This window comes from Papaver somniferum, unplaced genomic scaffold, assembly GCF_003573695.1.
Source record: "Papaver somniferum cultivar HN1 unplaced genomic scaffold, ASM357369v1 unplaced-scaffold_76, whole genome shotgun sequence".
Taxonomy (NCBI): Eukaryota; Viridiplantae; Streptophyta; class Magnoliopsida; order Ranunculales; family Papaveraceae; genus Papaver; species Papaver somniferum.
The window spans coordinates 3,111,921-3,130,324 of NW_020650526.1; the positions used below are offsets into that span (position 1 = coordinate 3,111,921).

At 37.3% G+C, this 18,404-nt stretch overlaps 1 protein-coding gene and 1 pseudogene across 2 annotated transcripts; one reads left to right on the forward strand and one right to left on the reverse strand.

Annotated features, from left to right (window-relative positions):
• Nucleotides 1-1,239: 1,239 nt before the first annotated feature.
• Nucleotides 1,240-3,891, forward strand: LOC113344410 (F-box/LRR-repeat MAX2 homolog A-like). 2 transcript variants are annotated; one of them, XM_026588387.1, is made up of 2 exons: nt 1,240-2,117; nt 2,223-3,891. In XM_026588387.1, the coding sequence occupies exons 1-2, from the start codon at nt 1,402-1,404 to the stop codon at nt 3,601-3,603; spliced, it is 2,097 nt and encodes a 698-aa protein (XP_026444172.1). In that variant the 5' UTR covers nt 1,240-1,401; the 3' UTR covers nt 3,604-3,891. The 2 variants fall into 2 exon arrangements, with proteins under 2 accessions (XP_026444172.1, XP_026444171.1); XM_026588386.1 differs by having other exon boundaries at nt 1,241-3,891.
• Nucleotides 3,835-13,792, reverse strand: LOC113344411 (annotated as a pseudogene).
• Nucleotides 13,793-18,404: the final 4,612 nt, after the last annotated feature.

Consider the following 18,404-nt stretch of genomic DNA (forward strand, 5'->3'; position numbering starts at 1 on the left):
AAGCTGCTCACAACATCCTACGAACTGGATCCAAAGTAGGGAAGCATCTCAACTACAATGAAGACATCAGCAGAATCTGCAATTGCCAAAGGGAGACTCTAACTCATCTCTTTATGCATTTCCCTCTAATCATTGATGTCTGGTTAGAACTAAGAATCAACCCTACAAAAGTTTATGGAAGTTACATTGATTTTCATCTTTGGTTAACCCATCTTCTAGAGGAAAAAAGAAAACACCATGACACTGTTTGGGCTGAAATATGTATAACTGTTCTATGGCATGTTTGGAAAGAAAGGTGCAATGTTAAGTTTAACAATGGCAATGCCACCAAAAAAAATGTTGCTCAAGCCATAAAAATTACATAAACACGAAGCATGATGCTATGGCTAAAGACAAAAACAACTTCATGCATGTAGGCTACAATAGAGAGGCAACATAATCTAAAGTTATTGAGTTCAGAACAAATTGGCTCCCACCGCCAGTTTTCACACTAAAACTGAATATAGCAGTTTTTCTCAATGCCCAACTAAACTGTTATGGAATTGGCTTAACTTTGTTTGATTTTACAAGAGAGTGCACAGGAGCTAGAGGGATCGGGAACCTCAAATGGAGCAGTCTAGAGGTCTACCAGATAGCTGCTCAGAAGACTTCTGATTGGGCGACATAATTGGGAAGCAGAATTGAGATTGAATCAAACTCTTGTAACCTGATAAAGCTGGCGAGAAAGCTTCATTCTGAGCATATGCACATGAGATTTCAACCGAAGACTAGCATACCAACTTATTTTGAAATAACTGAGTGGAGTATTACTAACTCCAACCAAAACTATATGGCTTTAAAGATGGCACAGTTAACTTGAGATTGTAATAATAGACAATGGGAAGGATCTGAGATCCACACTTTAGTGCAACAAATTAGGGGTGATTTGGATGCAAACACTGGGGAAAGGGGAAATGAAACTCACCATTATGAACCTCAGGTTTCTACCTCTGGGAATCATACATACTACATCAACTCTTTTGTACCTGCTCTTGCAAACTTCCATTTTTCTTTGTCTGGTGCTCGTGATCTGGTCCATACTCCATGCCGGTACAAGAGAAAATCCACTCAATTATCTCTTAGTATCACACCAATTATTATTTTGTATTTAAAAAAATTATTAATTTCGAAAACATGAAAAACAAAAATAAGAAAACAATGATAATAAAATCACATGGCCCCCCTCAGAAACATGTCACGACAAACCCACCTGTTTCCATCCATCACTCCTCCATTTACTCTTCCTCTCTACCTCATCTCATCTTCTTCTTTTCTTCCTCCCCCAAAACTCAAAACCTCTTCTTCACCTAAAAAAACCCTCAACAAAAAACTCAAATTCATTTCAATTTTTCATATCAAATCATGGGTTCTTTGATGTTAAACGGAAACAGCAGTAATCTTCACAGCAACACCCATTTATACGATTTACCGGATGCAATCCTCTCGACTGTATTCTCACTAGTCCAAGACACCCGAACAAGAAACTCCATGTCTTTGGTTTGCAAGAAATGGTGTTGTCTTGAAAGAAGTACAAGAATTTCACTAACCCTTCGTGGTAATGTTCGTGATTTGTTCATGATACCGAATTGTTTCAAATCAGTAACAAATCTTGATTTATCACTGTTATCACCATGGGGACATTCATTTCTCGATTCATCGCCTTATCCGTCTCTGTTACCTCATCTTCTCCGGCAAGCTTTTCCGGTGGTTACTAATTTGACTATATATTCTCGCAATCCGTCGACGCTTCAGTATCTTGCACCGGAATGGCCGAATCTGAGCCATGTCAAGCTCGTCCGTTGGCATCAGCGGTCGCCGTCGCCGCTCGGTTCAGATTTCTTGCCGTTGTTCCAGACGTGTGCGTCTTTGAATTCGCTTGATCTGTCGAATTTCTACTGTTGGACTGAAGATCTGCCACAGGCTTTACAGGCTTATCCGGTTGTTTCGTCTTCGTTGACGAAACTAGATCTGCTTACTTGTTCTTCAGCTGAAGGGTTTAAATCTCATGAATTGTTGGCTATTTCAGTGGCTTGTCCTAATTTGAGACATTTGCTGGCTGGTTGTATGTTTGATCCCAGGTACATTGATTTTGTTGGTGATGATGCTTTACAGGGTGTTGCTACTAATTGTCCTAAGCTAACGCATCTTCATCTTGTGGATACTTCTTCGCTTTCGAATGTCAGGGTGGATCCTGAACATGATGGGTATACTGCTGAAGATGCTAGGATTAGTCCTCTGACACTTGAACAGGTTTTTACTGGACTCCCTTTGCTTGAAGATTGTGTTCTTGATGTTTGTCATAATGTTAGAAACCCTGGGGTTGCATTGGAGGTTTTGAATTCGAAATGCAAGAGATTGAAATCTTTGAAATTAGGACAGTTTCATGAGATCTGTAGAGCTGTGGAGCATAAATTAGATGGGATTGCTTTGTGCCAGGGCTTGGAAACCTTGTGTATAAGGAATTCTGCTGATCTGAATGATTCCGGTATGATGGCGATATCTAGAGGTTGCCAGAAATTAGTCAAGTTTGAAATTACTGGTTGTAAGATGGTGACGGAGACTGGGTTGAGGAATTTAGTTGGTATGCTTCGGAAAACGTTGGTTGATGTCAAGATTTCATCTTGTAAGAATATTGATGCTGCTTGTGCACTATGGGCATTAGAACCAATTCAAGATAAAATTCAGAGGCTTCATATTGACTGTATCTGGGAAGAAGAATCTGAAGAACAAGTTGTCAATGGTGGTGGTAATCTAGCTGAGGAATGCAGGGGGGGTTATTCATCGACAAAAATGACTTTGGATTGCAATGGAGAAGGAAACAGCAAGACAGAGCTTAAGTACACTAATGGTGAAGAATGCAGTGGGGGTAATTCATCGTTGAAAAGGAGTTTGAATTGCGATGATGGAGGAGGAAACAAGAAGAAGAAGCTTAAGTACACTAATGAGAACTATTGGGAAAGAAGTTGGAGTAGATTGAAGTACCTCTCACTTTGGATTGCTGTTGGAGATCTGTTGACTCCACTCATTTCTGCAGGCCTCGAAGATTGCCCTAGTTTGGAAGAGATCGTTATAAGAGTCGAAGGAGATTGTAGAAGACGAGGGAGACCAAAAGAAGCAGCATTCGGGTTGGCTTCCCTTGCGCAATTTCCGCAGCTGGTGAAAATGAAGTTAGACTGTGGAGATACAATTGGGTATGCACTAACAGCTCCAACGGGACAAATGGATTTGAGTTTATGGGAAAGATTTTACCTGAATGGAATCAGCTACTTGAATTTGAACGAACTGGATTACTGGCCACCACAGGATAGAGATGTCAATCAGAGAAGTCTATCGCTTCCTGCAGCTGGATTGTTACAAGAGTGTGCAACTATAAGGAAGCTTTTCATTCATGGAACTGCTCATGAACATTGGTTGAGTTTTCTTCTTAGAATTGCAAATCTCAGAGATGTGCAGTTGAGAGAAGATTACTATCCGGCACCAGAAGATGATATGAGTACAGAAATGAGAGTCCATTCATGTAGCCGGTTTGAAGATGCATTGAACGCCCGCAGGATCCTCGACTAATATGTGACAGATTGATTTATATGTGTCTGATTGATTTCTTGCTCGGCTTTACTTTGTATCTTTTCTGTTTCTTTCTTTTGCCTCCACATTGTATGCGAACTGGATCAAAATACCTGTTTAGAGTTTCGAGTTTAATAACTCTTTGTTTCCCCGGTTATTTTAACATTCATAGAGTTGAGGAATCTTGTATTTTTCTACTGTTTTTTGAAGTCACAGCTTTGCCATGAGATTATTCGAAAACTTGAGGCTGAAAATTTGATGATAAATGATAATTATTTGTTTATGCAATGGTACAAAAACAATGATTTACTTTACAACTTGAGATGATCAAGTTTCAAAATCTCTAGTATGATGTTTCTATACAAATGATAAATCAAATCAGCACTCCATGAGCTCACAGCTAACCAAGCGAGAAAGGATTTCCTCGCAGTTCGGCCTATCATCTGGTTCGGCCCAGCAATCTGCAGTCAAATCAGGATGCAAAAAAGAAAGCTTTAACTAAAATGTCAACGAGGAAGGGAACCCGCAGTTCATGATTCAGAGGTTGCTATTGTCATTGATTCATTGCTTCTGAGAACAGGAGAATACGAAAAACCGTAGGAAATGCGTTTACACGCACACCACTAAGCGATTTTAATGTTCTCATCTCTAGCGAAAATTAGATATTTGAAATTTGGAAAACATAACTTACAAAAAAAAAAAAAAAATTGGAAAACATTTTGGGTTTAATACCAAATGTGCTTTCGAATATCAAAAGTACGAAACAAACCCTACAGCTGTATCTTAGTTTAGAAAAGTCATTCTTTGTACAAGAAAATTTTGCAGCACAAAATATTACCTGCAATCAACTTGCTGAGGGGACCTTCAGGAATCTCTAGACGTGATCCCTCATTAGCAACTGCATAAACAACCTGAAAAGCAAGGAAATTATTTATAGTGGCGATCTTTCTATATCTCTATCCTCCTGTATACTTTTTTTGGAAGCATATATTGTGCTCTATATCATTATAAGAAAATGAAATCATCTGGACCTACTTGCATTGATGGTATTCCCTCCCATGGCCTATTTAGGGTGCACAGCTCCCAAATTATCACGCCGAGGCTAAAGACATCACATTTCTCTGTGAAAGGTTCATTGCGGATGAGTTCGGGAGCCATCCATTCTGGAGTTCCTGCAGATGCTGAATCTCTCATTGGAACTTCTGTCATTACTCGTGACAGCCCGAAATCACAAATCTTAACAGTCCAGTGTTTGTTTACAAGGCAATTTGCACTTTTTAGATCACGGTGAACGATCTTCATTCGGTGTATGCACATCAACCCCCTGCATTGCCAGCAATATACTTAATTACTGAGAACTCTGAGTAACAACAGACTAAGGTCACAATCTGACCAAACTGACTCAGATGTCTCATTATACCATACAATGGTAGCTGCTAGTTGACCCTTCATCTTACTATTTAGGTTGAAAATACCTGATCATAAATAAAGGGAAAACAGGTTTAGGTTGAAAATACCTGGTTATGTCGCACATCATCTTCAACCTCTTACGCCAGCTAAGTTTCTTCTTCTGGCCACTCATGTGGATCAAATAATAAAGAGATCCCATCTCCATGTACTCGGTAACAAATGATAAATGACTAGGATTCATGCATGCCCCCAGGAACAGGATTACTGCAATAAACACAACGAATAATGTCATAAAAGGATATTTTAAAACAAAAACTTTAAAAGCTCGCTCATAAATTCAAGAATATGCTTTCACAGTCATGCTAGAACTAGATGCAATAAATTAAATTCAACCACTGGAGATGTTATGGAGTACCATTCGGATGTCGAAGCCGGCTGGAAAAAAAGACGAAACAAGACCAAGTTAGAAAAGAATAATGAGATGGAGCCATATAAGGATTTTCCAAAGATCAATAAGAACCTTAGAATCGAAATTTCATTGCAGAAGTCCTCCATATTTTCTGTTGTCAAATCTTGCTCTAGGAAAATCTTGATTGCAACATCAGTTCCATTCCAAATTCCACGAAAAACTTCCCCAAAGAATCCTAAGAAATGATATCAAAGGCTTAGGTAAATCCATAAAGTTTAAAAAGGCAATGCTATGTTGAGGAAACAGTGGCATGCAAGAGAAGATTGAACGAACCCTGATGGTGCTGACACAGCGGTTAAGAGACTTTTAAAAGGAAATTGAGAGAATGAGAAGATGCAACTGTAACTTAACAAACCACATAGGTAGTATGGGGTTAAAATGAAGAGCAGTGATCAGACCTAATCAAACTATACAATTTTATTACAGATCTTTCAGTTTTCTCTAGATTGGTCAAGTATTCTAGAGTCTTTTTCCAATCGGCAGGCTGCCCAAGCATTATAGGCCAATTTGACTTGGCCACTTAAAAGGCGCCTATAACACCCAAAAACTTCCATCAAAGTGGTCACTATGTTATATCAGTATTAATTACTTCCGCATGCAAGTATAAGTTTGTCATCCATATTGTATCAATCACGATATACTATCATACCTGGGAAACCATGGATATCTCTGTATTTCAAAGACAAAGTAATCAGACATCAAGGTAAACTAGTAGATGCAAAAAATGGTAAGATAATTTAAAAACAAATTTAAACCCTATTTAGAAGTAATGCCTTTTCAAGAATGATGGAAATTTGGCATACAAAAAGAATTTACGGGAGAATTCTTTTGAAAAACAAAAATTTAAATTTGTGACACTCATTAAGGCATCAGTAACAAAGTCGCATTTGAACAGAGTATGTAGGTGCTTTCAATACATCTGTGTTCACCACTTCCACAACATCATTCATTGACCTTTTCAAAACCATGATTTCACAATATCCAAAGATTCCTAGTGAATACAAGGTCATATCATGAGAATTGTTTTAAATGCTGAAATCAGGAAGGAAATGTAACCAGCATATGTATGGTGTGTAAAACGAACAAAATATCTAGCAGTCACCTAACCAGCATCTATATATGTAGAGATCTAAGTCACTAACTCTGAAGAAGATTTCTTACCAATCCCAACACGAATTCCAACAGTTAATTCCGAGAAATCAATATTCCATTCATGAAAAGGCAACACGGGATTGTTTTGAAACTTTGAGGATTCTAACACTTTGTTCCATGTCGAGATCAATCTGGGATTTCTAACCATGGTGGTAGGCTCACTTCTGTCGATGACTGACCCCTGAATTGGTGAGGTGACGAGGGTAGTGATATTGCCTTCTGGGAACTGAATTGCTTCCTACAAATATCAAGGGGCGGACTTCCAACGGAAACTTCGTCATTGCCATCTGCATCGAAATTTGAACCTGGAGCATCCCAAACAGTTAATGACAATCACCAGTGCAGTACGAATGAAAGAAACATCTAGCAGTAAATAGTAACCAAGTAATGAAATTCAGAAGTTCCATACAAATGGAAGATGAGAATTCAGCAGATAGATGAGAAAACATTTCATCACATAACCATACTCCCCAGTACATAATTGATATTTATAGGAGTAGGTCAAACAGACAGAAAATCAACAGTAAAAGAAAGAAACTTCCTAAAAAGGGAGACATTATTTGAGGACAAGGAAAAGACCAGCATACATTTTGAAGACTAGCATTGTTCTCTGTAGAATAAGAAGCTGATCCTTCATCACCTTGTTCTTTCAAAAGACGCTGTTGTTTGAGTTTTTCATTCATTGCTCGCACAGCCCTGTCAAATAAGACTTTCTTTAAATCATCGGAGAGCAATAACTAACAAGTTTAATATAACTGAGATACATCCCCAACCCACAAATATGGGCATGCTTCCAATTGAGAGCCACAGAATAAGTTCAATAAAACCAAAAATGTCATTTATATAACAAACTCAGTGGTAGCATTAAAAATGTCTTCAAGCTTCTCCTGCTCAATGAAGCGCATCATTTATAGTATACTGGCCCCATGGTACAACTAGTTTGTGAAGTTATATCATATACGATTAAATATAAGCATTCTTTTTCTTTCTTCCTGTGCTTCTAAGTCCATTTCAGTTAACCAGGACTAACTAATAAACTGGTCAAACCAGCTACGCTAGCTGAGGCTCAAAACACCACCATGTATCTTGTTTCTTAAAACCACAAACCAGTAAGCTACATATATTCGTATTACACATGCCATCATTCTGTGGTACAGAGCGAGGATAAATAGGGCAGGGATGTTGCTAACATGTGGCATCTTAATCCATGACACCACTTAACTAAGACAGGGTAATATTGTTTTATAGTACTTAACAAGAAGCTGATGTGATTCATGATAAAGCAAAAGAAATCAACCTTACAATATCATCCCCAATCTCTGGAGTAAAACTAATGCTCCGCCTCCTCATTCTTCGAGATTCTAACGTAGGTGCTCCTTCTGACCTGTAACTACACTTGGAAATAACGAACCAGATTACAAACATGTAATTGTGGCATGCATAAGGGAAAAGTGAATCCACGATAAAATAATGATAATAAAATGGGCCTGGTCTTTACAAGATAAGAACAACAAAAGCAAGGCTTCTAAATACTGAAGCAAGTTAAGCACATACAAGCAAACATTCGTAGAACTCTAGCCCTGCTGATAGCAAAACTGCAAATAATCATGATATCATCATGACTTTACACGTTTACAGCTTCTCAAACTCAGAAACAACCATATCAGTATTAAATATTTTAAAGAAAAAAGAAGGCATAGAACCCACACAACGCCACCAGCATCAATTATAACACTTCAGCGATTCAGCCTACATATTGTAACTTCCTGTGTACTGACTGAACATCTACTTCAATCTTATTTGGCTTTCAAATCAGAAGCTGAACTTTCTGTAGATGGTTAAAAGAAATTGAAAAATATGTATTGCGTGCAATCCTTTTCCAACATTCAAGAGCTATTTAAACAAATCTCCAAGGTCTGTATCAACTGATAAATTATTCAGTAAAGGCTACGGAAGATTAGGTCCAAGTTAAGAGTTTGGGTAGTCAACAAGGAACAAAGGGATGCATTCATTAGCTATTGAGTCAGTGGACCAATGGGACATTTCGTTGTTGTATGAATTATGAAAAACTAAATCAGGTCAAACAACTCAAACCAAAAACAGAAACAGGATATGCAACAAATGGTGTTTCTAAAACGATTAAAGCATCAAACAACATTGCCTGTGAATGCTAGAAATAGTTTTGTAATGACAAAATTAATAGCATGTGTTTATGTTAGAAACCTTGTTGCAGAATTCATGTCATCAGCATAGTCCCTAAATGATTGTCTGCGGCCACCAAGCATAGACCGTCCACGTGCTCGAAGCAAAGGATGCTCTGGACTGCAAAAAAATTATGTAGTTACACTATAAAGCTTATCATACTTTTATGTGAGCCAAGCAGATTGCATTATCTGAAATATCCAATGTGAGCATTCAAACTAGAATCCTAACATGATGGAGATTTAATACCACTATGGGCCTATGGCTAAATAATAATTAAACCAAACCAAAAATAATAATCAGAAATCATGAAACATTGGTTACATGCGTCCTCTATCGGGATTAAAAAGACAATATATGACTTGAAGATTGAACAATCATCTGAATTTGTTAAAGTGAAATTTTTTCTGCTTGACCATGCTTACACCAACTAAAATTTAACCTTAAATTTGGAGCTCCCGTTTAATAACCTTTAACTTTAAAATTTCAACAAATTTTGTTTGGGTGTAGCAATCACGTGAAGTACTTCCAACCATAAGGTGGATCATAATTCATCTGGATAACCTGATAACGAAATTAAACTTTAAAAAGTGACACCTTGAACTAGCCGTCCGTTGCTCAGCAATGACTTTTCTCCGACTGCGTCTCCAGAACGTGTTAGCAATATTGGGTTCACTATGAGATATGCTGATGCAAGCCAAAACGCACATTCATCAGTGATCAAGCCATTGGATCAATATAGTTTTAATTCGTCAAAATCACTCCATACAGAAAGTGCATATGAAGATTAACAAGTAATACTACCTTAATGATCTGTCGATTGAGTTTGTAGGTCGCATCATTATATTTCGTAATGAAGGACCTAATGCATTTGAAGATGCTTCTAGCCTGCGTTGGCGTAAAGATTGAAGGGTTTCATCTTGCTCAGCACTGCAATACAGAGGAGAGAGAAACACAGAAACTCAAACAATTAGTTTTTGAATTACAGAAATGAACTAAACAAAGAGGTAAAATCTCCCCAAAGTGAAGATAGAAGTTTATTTGCACATACAGTGAAAGCTCTACAAGATGCTTATATAGAAAATGATAAAGTAACAACCACAGACCTTCATTATGAAAAGACTCCATTACTTATACATTTTTCATGCCAAGGTATGCCAAAGAATTTTTTTTGAAGCACAAAATAAAAAATATCTGCATACCTATCTATTTCAGCTCTTTCAGAAAACCCATACAAAGGGCTATTTGGTTCAAGGGGTGAATCACAGGAGTCATTCTCTGCAGAATCACTCTCCCCAGCAGCAGAAATATGAGACATAAGTACGGCCCTAGTCGAGCAAGGTATTAGTTTGCCAGGAAAACGAACGAGATCGACCAGTAGTTCTACTGAATTCAGAACAACTAGCACTGACATATGCTTGTATGAGTCTGTGTGTTGAATAGCTCCATCGTTAGGCAGACCCTGGAAAAGTAGAAGCGATATATAAGTTTTGAAGATACGATAGGTACTATTGTGAATTTCAATAATGGCAAAAGATATCCAAATGAAATACAAAGCATTATAAGAAATTACCAAGTAATATACTCCAAAGGAAGAAATCTTACCACCATGAGTCTGCTCTCAAGACCTACAGTGTCTGCAAGAACTTTGAACAATATTGATCGAGCTCGGCATGAACCATTCCTAATCTGCCCCAGTAGCTGAACACCTAGATTCTCTGAGAAATGAGAGATTTCATCAGCTGCAGCCTTTGATGGACTTGGTTCAGAAGTTGGTCGTTTATAAAAATCAGAAACCTGTAAATCATGAAAATTTAAATGACAATCAACATATGTATGTATGAAAAATCAAACCATTTCTTCTAATAACTGCACAACAACTGAAGTTAGCAGTGAGGTGCACTAAATGCCATGAAAATTATCTTAACTGGAGACCTAAAAATTAAAATAGACCAAGGATATGTAGGATGAAGATAGCAAAAAATAATGCCACATGGGGTTTGACAGATGGTAAGGTTCCAATAGTTTGAACTGAAATGATAAACAACTTCGTATGATATTCCAACATTTAGGATGCAGATCATTAGGATGATCCTTGAGCAATAATTACTGAATATCAAATTTCCAATGGTGAGAATGTCCCTATGGTGCTGCACTTATCCACTTAAAGCATCAAAATCCACAATGACCAAACCGACACACCCTCATGTAATAAAAGCTTACAAACGAAGCTTAACCTGAAATCAAATGTGCAAAGTACGCATTCTACACACAAAAAAAAAATGCACGCACATCTATGCTAGCGACATGACTTCAGATTTTGAGTTATCTTTTACGTGAACTTCGGTATTGAGACGAGTGCAGAGGCGTGTACAAATAGTATATAAGTAAATGGTATTCATGTCTTCTTCCGCACTCCTAAGACTTCCACAATACCATCTTCCATTAATCCACTACTCATTCTATAGGTTAACAGATGAAGGTTCAGGATAGCAAACTAGCAAATAGTCGAGTGAGAGGTGCAGTAACAATCATAAAGTAAGTCCATAGACTCCTTAGTCATAGAAGTGATATAGATTGTGACGACAGGATTTCTGAAAAACTTACCAATCCAGCAATCTTTTTAATTAATGCAGGGGGATTCGAATTCAATCCTTTAGCCAGCGCCACGATAAGGTTCTTTAGCATACAAAGCTTCTTATCCTTTTCTGTATCTACAAGAATGATTTCAGCTCTAAGACCCTCAACTCCCAAAGCATAAAGCTCATCTGGAGAAGGAATATTGTCAAATAGCTCCTTATATATATTTTCCTGCGCATAACAGAAGTTATATAAGTAACATGCTTCCTAGTGACAGAATCAAATAAGAGAAAATCAATTATGTAGAGGGGAATAATTTCAGCAAAAAATAATTAAAAACTATAAACTGTTCTCATTAGATCTTATCACGCAAAAAATTGTACAGTGAGGTGTAAATTAAATCCAGATAAACACATTTGTAGGAAGTCTGTTCTTGAAATTGTCAATAAGTTGCACTCTATACTTTTCATATACTTAGCGATCTTTATACATTCTATCTTCCACAAAGAACATAAGCATGGAAATTAATAGCTAAAAATAAATTGTTTCTCACCGGAATGACAGAGTAGAAACCGTTACAAAGTGGTCCAGAAAATGTTCCAGTTCTCCATAAAATCTGTGATTCCGTCTGAGATGACACCTCATCCTGTTCTCCATGGCACCTTGAATCTTCACTGCTCAGAGTCTCATCTTGAGAAGCCAGAGAGACGGACCTGAATTTTTCCATGAAATTTGATGACCACCAAGCGGCGCCAGAAGTCCCAGCTTCCACTGACCCTGAATCTTCTCGTGTTTCTTCCATCTACTTAGAGTTTTCAGATACAAAACCATATCGTTTCACTTCTCACCAGTGTAACAACTTTTAACTTAAGTGGAATTCTTAGATACATATCTACATTTGTGGACCTTCTATACAACCAAATTCCTTGGCAAGGAAGTCCCTTAACCTGCGAATAAATAATAAGTTCAATAAATAGTCCACAAAAATGTAGGTGATGGGAAACTATTCAGGAAAGTAAGACTGTACAAAAGGTCTTTAGAGCATACGACTGACGTCACGGGTATACCCAACATTTCAAATGCCTTTTTTTTTACCATAACAAATATGATTTGAATTTACAAAGAATATTAGCTTCAAACAAAAATTATCCCTTTAGCAGTCAATCTACCAATCACAGGGTTTGGACCTGCTTACCAATGCTACTTTATGGGATTGACTCTACTCAGTTGTGGGTACGCTAATTACAACACCTCATATTCGTGGATGCAATCGCACTGTCTCATGTACACAATTGACTCCAGAATTTTATCTAGTTTGCAGACATGACCGACGGAAGCAATTGGTAAAATGTTGATTATGATTTCTACTCTACATTAAACTAGAGAAATTAAACTCAATAGGTTATACAAATGTACTATGTCTTTATAATCTACTTTAGAAGATCATTCTTCTCTCTTCAAAATACAGTGCCCCAGGTCACTCAGATCATACTACATTTTATAATTAATTCCTCACATGACAATGTTGACCTTGTTTCATCTGCAATGGCTGAAAATTGATGTAACGACTTTACACCTAGTCATTCTAGGATTACCTTTGCCAATGTTGGGAGAAACGCCACTACCTCTTCCTTTGATTTAAATTGAAACTAACTTACTGCTAGTCTGGTCTAGTGTGACATTCTGAAATTCAGTACCGACAATGGAAATCTGTCTTGAAGCACATCTATGTATCTAGCAAATGTCAACTTATTCCACTTCGAAAAATCTTGAAAAAAAATTTGAAATTCCAATTGAAGATCCAACGAATTCATACATAACAGAAAGAACAGAAGTAATGGCACACAATGCAACAATCAAATTAGAGTTGGTCAAATTCTGTGTGTTTGAAGTAATCATAAATCCGATTTCAAAGATCTAAAAACCCTACATAATCTAAAACCTCTAATTTCCCACCACATTTAATCCGAAACTGAAATTAACAACTCTAAATCTTCTTTCAATGATGACGAACCATTCAAATACCAAAACCAAAACCTAGTTTCCATTGCAGAATCTTAATCAGTTCAATCAAAATTTCCTCAGATCAATCTGAAAAAACAAGAAAAAGAGAAGAAGAATGTGTAGAAATGAAGTTACTGACCTGGAAGAGATCCGTGAATCTGAATCGGATTGATTATTATTATTGGTATGACCAGAAATTATCCAACACATCTTAAATTAATTTAACTCTGAGATTTGTATCTTCATTAATCCAAAAACTGAAACCCAGATAGGAGGGAGGGAGGAGGAGGAGACAAAGAAGAAGAAAGTCGAATGATGATGATATTTATAAAGGTCAGACTCAGACTACGCTTTCATTTCCCTTTTTTTTTATTTTTCTACTTTTTGGCACTTACTCAAAAAAAATAAATTAATGTAAAAAATGGAAATATTAATGATGATTCTTTTTTTCTTTTTCTTGATGCCGCCGCATAATCAGGCCTAACTCGCCCCGGCATTGTAGGGTAAAGCCGGACGAGAACCCTATCCAAATCCAGCCAGTTGGACGGATTTTATTGTCTGATCCAATTTCGTCAAATCTTTGACTTCTTTTTTATTAGAGTTGATGGGATACGGCTGAGTTATTCGCTTCCACCCAATTTCAGTTCCTGGACTAGAAAAGTAGGCACTACTGACGGTGTACCATATGAGAACGCTAAATGAGTTTAGCGTAGTTTATGCTTTTTAAAAAAATAAAAAAAATGTGAGTTTTATTTTATTTATTTATTTTTGTTTCTTTTAGGAGAATAGGGTTCGTTAATCTCTTTTTTAAAATTAAATAATGATAGTAATAAAGTAAAGTGTGATTGGAGTGTAGTGGTGGTAATAAAGAAAAGGGAAGAGAGAGTCACGAAGGTCACGTGGTATGGTGGTAGGAACAGTACGATTGCGGAAGAGAGGGTGTGTTTCTTCTTCTGCCCGACACCATGAGCTGGCAACTGCCTGGATTTGGATGCAACATCCAAGGCTTTCTTTAAAGTTAGTGTTGGTGATTGTTCTGGGTTGATAGGATTACTGTTTAAATTCAAACCAGTAAAGTGGTCAAAATTACAAAAGATAAACTTGGCTGGCCGATGGAGGCTCTGGAAACTAGACTAAGGGGAAGCGGAATTCTATTAGGAGTAGCAAGAAAGCAAGATTAGGCTTGCTGGGAAATTTGGGCTTGGAGATTTAGACCATGTTTATTTACTCCTGACTCATCTGAGTCATCTGGATCTGACTAAAATCACCTGACTAGAGTCAGATCTAACTCAATATGTTTGTTTTGAGTCAGATCTGACTCAACTGACTAAAAATATATGAGTCAGTGGTTTGGTCTCATGAGTCAGGGGTATTTTGTTACCTGATTCAAACGGGTCTGAATCAGGGGTTAGGTTTGAGTCAGAGGACGAGTCAGATCTGACTCAAAATGGAAAACAAACGGTCTGACATCTGACTTGCGACGAGTCAGGGGTTGACTCAGATCCAAATCGCGAGTCATACGCAAACAAACATGGTCTTAGGCTTGGGAGACCAACGGGTAGGGTTCCAACTGCACAGCCTTGTTGCATGTTTGATCCGCTACCGAGAATAGCCAATCATGCTAAAAGTATCACTCGGGGGATTGGGGTATATACAAACCAATTGAGTATACAGGAATCTAAGTGGACCTAAAAGCAAGGCTAAGAGCAACTCCAGTGGGTAGGGCTGAACATGGTGTCGGTTAACCGTTGGAAACCGACCGAACCAGACCAATAAGCAAGAAACCGAACCAAACCATTTAGATTTGGATTGGTTTGGTAAAAAAAGTTGAAAAACCGACATTACTGGTTTGGTTTTGGTTTGACCTGAAAACCGAACCAAAAACCATTGGGAAACCGATTAATTTTTAAGTTTAGTTTCTACCGTCGATTTAAAAGTATTAGATTCTACCCATTGATTTAGAGGATAAATAAAAACCCTAAATCTAATATTTCATTATGATACTCTCCCTCTTTCTCTTTCTCCTTCTCTCAGCCGCCTCCCTTCTCCACCCCCAACTACAGCTACTGCTACTCGACTTTTTTCTTCCCGTCTTCCTTCTTTTTTATTTGCCAATAACTAAATTAAGATATATTATATATCTTCTTTTGATCTCTAGAATTAGAGTAAGCTTTAACTATTCTGGATTTTTTTTTTGTCTGTATATTTGTGTAAACCAATACTATCGGCAACTACGATTTTTTTATCTGTAAATTTGTGTATTTTTTTTTTGGTTTGACATAATTATTGGTTAACCAAAAACCACTGGGACAAACCGAAACCAACTGGAACCATTTGGAAACCGAACCAATGGTTAATGGATTGGTTTGGTTTAGATTTTTAGAAACCAATAGTATTGGTTTCGGTTTTGGTTTGGCTAGAAACCGAACCAAAACCGACCATGAACAGCCCTACCAGTGGGCTACTGCAAATTCTCACATTTGATGTGTCAGGTGGATGAAAAATTAATGACTTTCGTGCAGTGAGAAAACGATTCCTCGACCCTAACTGAACCGACCATAGCAACATGAGACGGTCGTCCCAGATTGAGATGACAGTCGGCTCAAATTAAGTCAAGCCTCGTCAAACACTAACGGCTATATGTCCTGGTACCTATATAAACACACGATATCCATCAATTTTAGACAACCTTAACTAATGTCCATTCTCTATTTTCACAAAAAATATTTAAATTTCTTAAATATATTTCTTTTTTTCATTCGTTTCATTTATTATGGATCCAAATTTGGAATATGGGGAAGAGCAATTGTTAGTGGTAATATCTTTGCAACAACTACAAGGGTTTATGCAGCAGCTGCATCAAATGGATACAAATTCAAACGATGATAGAACAATCACAAACACCATGATACAGTTATATACGGGTCAAGTTCCGCGAGATCCAGAACCAGGAGCTGTATTGAGAAGAAGATATAAGTGGAGATTTCGAGAGGAATGTCACGAATGAATAATGTGTAATTATTTTATTTATAAAAGTGTGCTCAGATCAAGATTTTCAATGTCGCTACCGCATGCCACAACATTTGGTTATGCGGGTTATGGAGAGCTTAGTCCGGTGAACCCTCAATTTAACTACCAATTTGATGCACAAAACATATGAGGACATAAAACAAAAGGTCAGTGTTGCCTTAAGGATTCTAGGTTATGGTGTGCATGCAGATGCTTGTGATGACTGCATTTTCATGGCCAAAACAACAGCATACCAAAATATCAAAATGTTTTGTGAATCTGTAGTCAACCATTTTCGTCAATGCTTTTTACAACAACCAAGAGAGGTTTTCCCGAAATGCTAGGTAGCCTTGATTGCATGCATTGGGTGTCATTACACAAAACAAGTTGTGGCTCTTGAAGCGGCAGCTTCTTATGATTGTTGGATATGGCATGTTTTTTTGGCCTCCCGGGTTGCATCGACGACATCAATATCTTTCAAGAATCACCATTGTTTCGAATAATTAAAGTACGACAATAACTATAACATGGGGTATTTTCTGGGGAACGAAATTTATCTAGCATGGTCAACTTTAACTCAAGCTTACGAGGTGGTACCCATACACGAGGAATTTGTTCGTACTCAAAGGTTAATTAACAAAAAAACAGATGGTGTGTAAGAAGGATGTCGAACGAGCATTTGGAATTTTGAATAGGAAGTTCCACATAATTTTAGAACCATTTAAACCAATAAAAATGAACATGATTATGCTCACCTACATCATTTTGTATAATATGGTAATTAAGGAAACTCGAAGGGATAAAAGTTGGACAAGTTATCCAGATAAGGATTTAAGGAAAGAAGTTCAACCCGCCTGGGGTGTCCCTTCAAGAGAGTATAGAATGGTAGAAGAGAGAATTCAAAACAGAGGATTACATTTAAGACTAAGGGATGATCTCACTTCACACTTGTAGGCTGATTTTGGAAGAAGAAACCTTCACAGGATTTAGAGTTCTTTCTTTTAATTGAGGATTTAGTTCTCTTTCTTTTAATGAGGGTTTAGTTTCGTTCTTTTAATGTAATGTGATTTTTGTGATTGAACACAAATATTGAAAGCAAAATTAAGGATCAAAACGGAATAAACCAACACTAAAATTGAAACTTAAACTAAGGACTAAACTGAATTTATATCAAAGGATTACATCAAAATTAAATAAAATATTGTAACCAGAATTTAAAACTAATTGCTAAGCCAGTCTAATGGCAGTATTGGATTCCTCATCTAAGGTTTCCTTCTCATCAGAATCAACATTAGCTGGTGTTGGTGTGCCTTTAATGCTAGAATTTCATCAAATTCTTCTTGCCAGAGTTTCAGTTATGTCTGATTCATCTTTGTCGTGTCCATGCCCATTATTCCGCTCATGTGTGCATTAAAAATATTCTTTTCAACTGCCTTACGACCTTTTTTCATTTTTGAGGACATTTTCTTACACTCAATTGTTTTGACAATTAATATCAAGCCGCAATTCTGAAGTTGATGATTGTGCAGCATCTTGAGCTTCCTTTCCGAGCTTTTTTTCTTTTCTCAAACCCCCTTCACCCCATCTATCAGCGTTTTCATTAAAATTCAAATTAGAATTAACATGTGTTGATCCACTAGTTGGAGTGAGGGTTTAAGTTTGTTTCTGGTGAATAAGGAGAACCTTGAGATCCATGTTGGGATCCACCACGTTGGGATCTACCATGTTGGGGTTGACTACCATGTTGGCATCCACCGGTCTCATAAAGGGATTCATTTGGGACAGCATATCCGTCCAACATATCACGGTCATATTGGTTCATCTTTCTGGATGTGGAAGCATGCTTCGTGCTTGAAAGTAGAACTTCTTGTTCTTTATCATTCCTCTCGAGTTTTCCGTTGCTACAGTTTTACCAATACATAAATTACAACAAATTGATAAAGGATTTCAAATTTAATTAAACAATTTGAAATGC

Coding starts and splice junctions, on each gene's coding strand:
- LOC113344410 (XM_026588386.1), top strand. CDS start 1,402: ATGGGTTCTTTGATGTTAAACGGAAACAGCAGTAATCTTCACAGCAAC.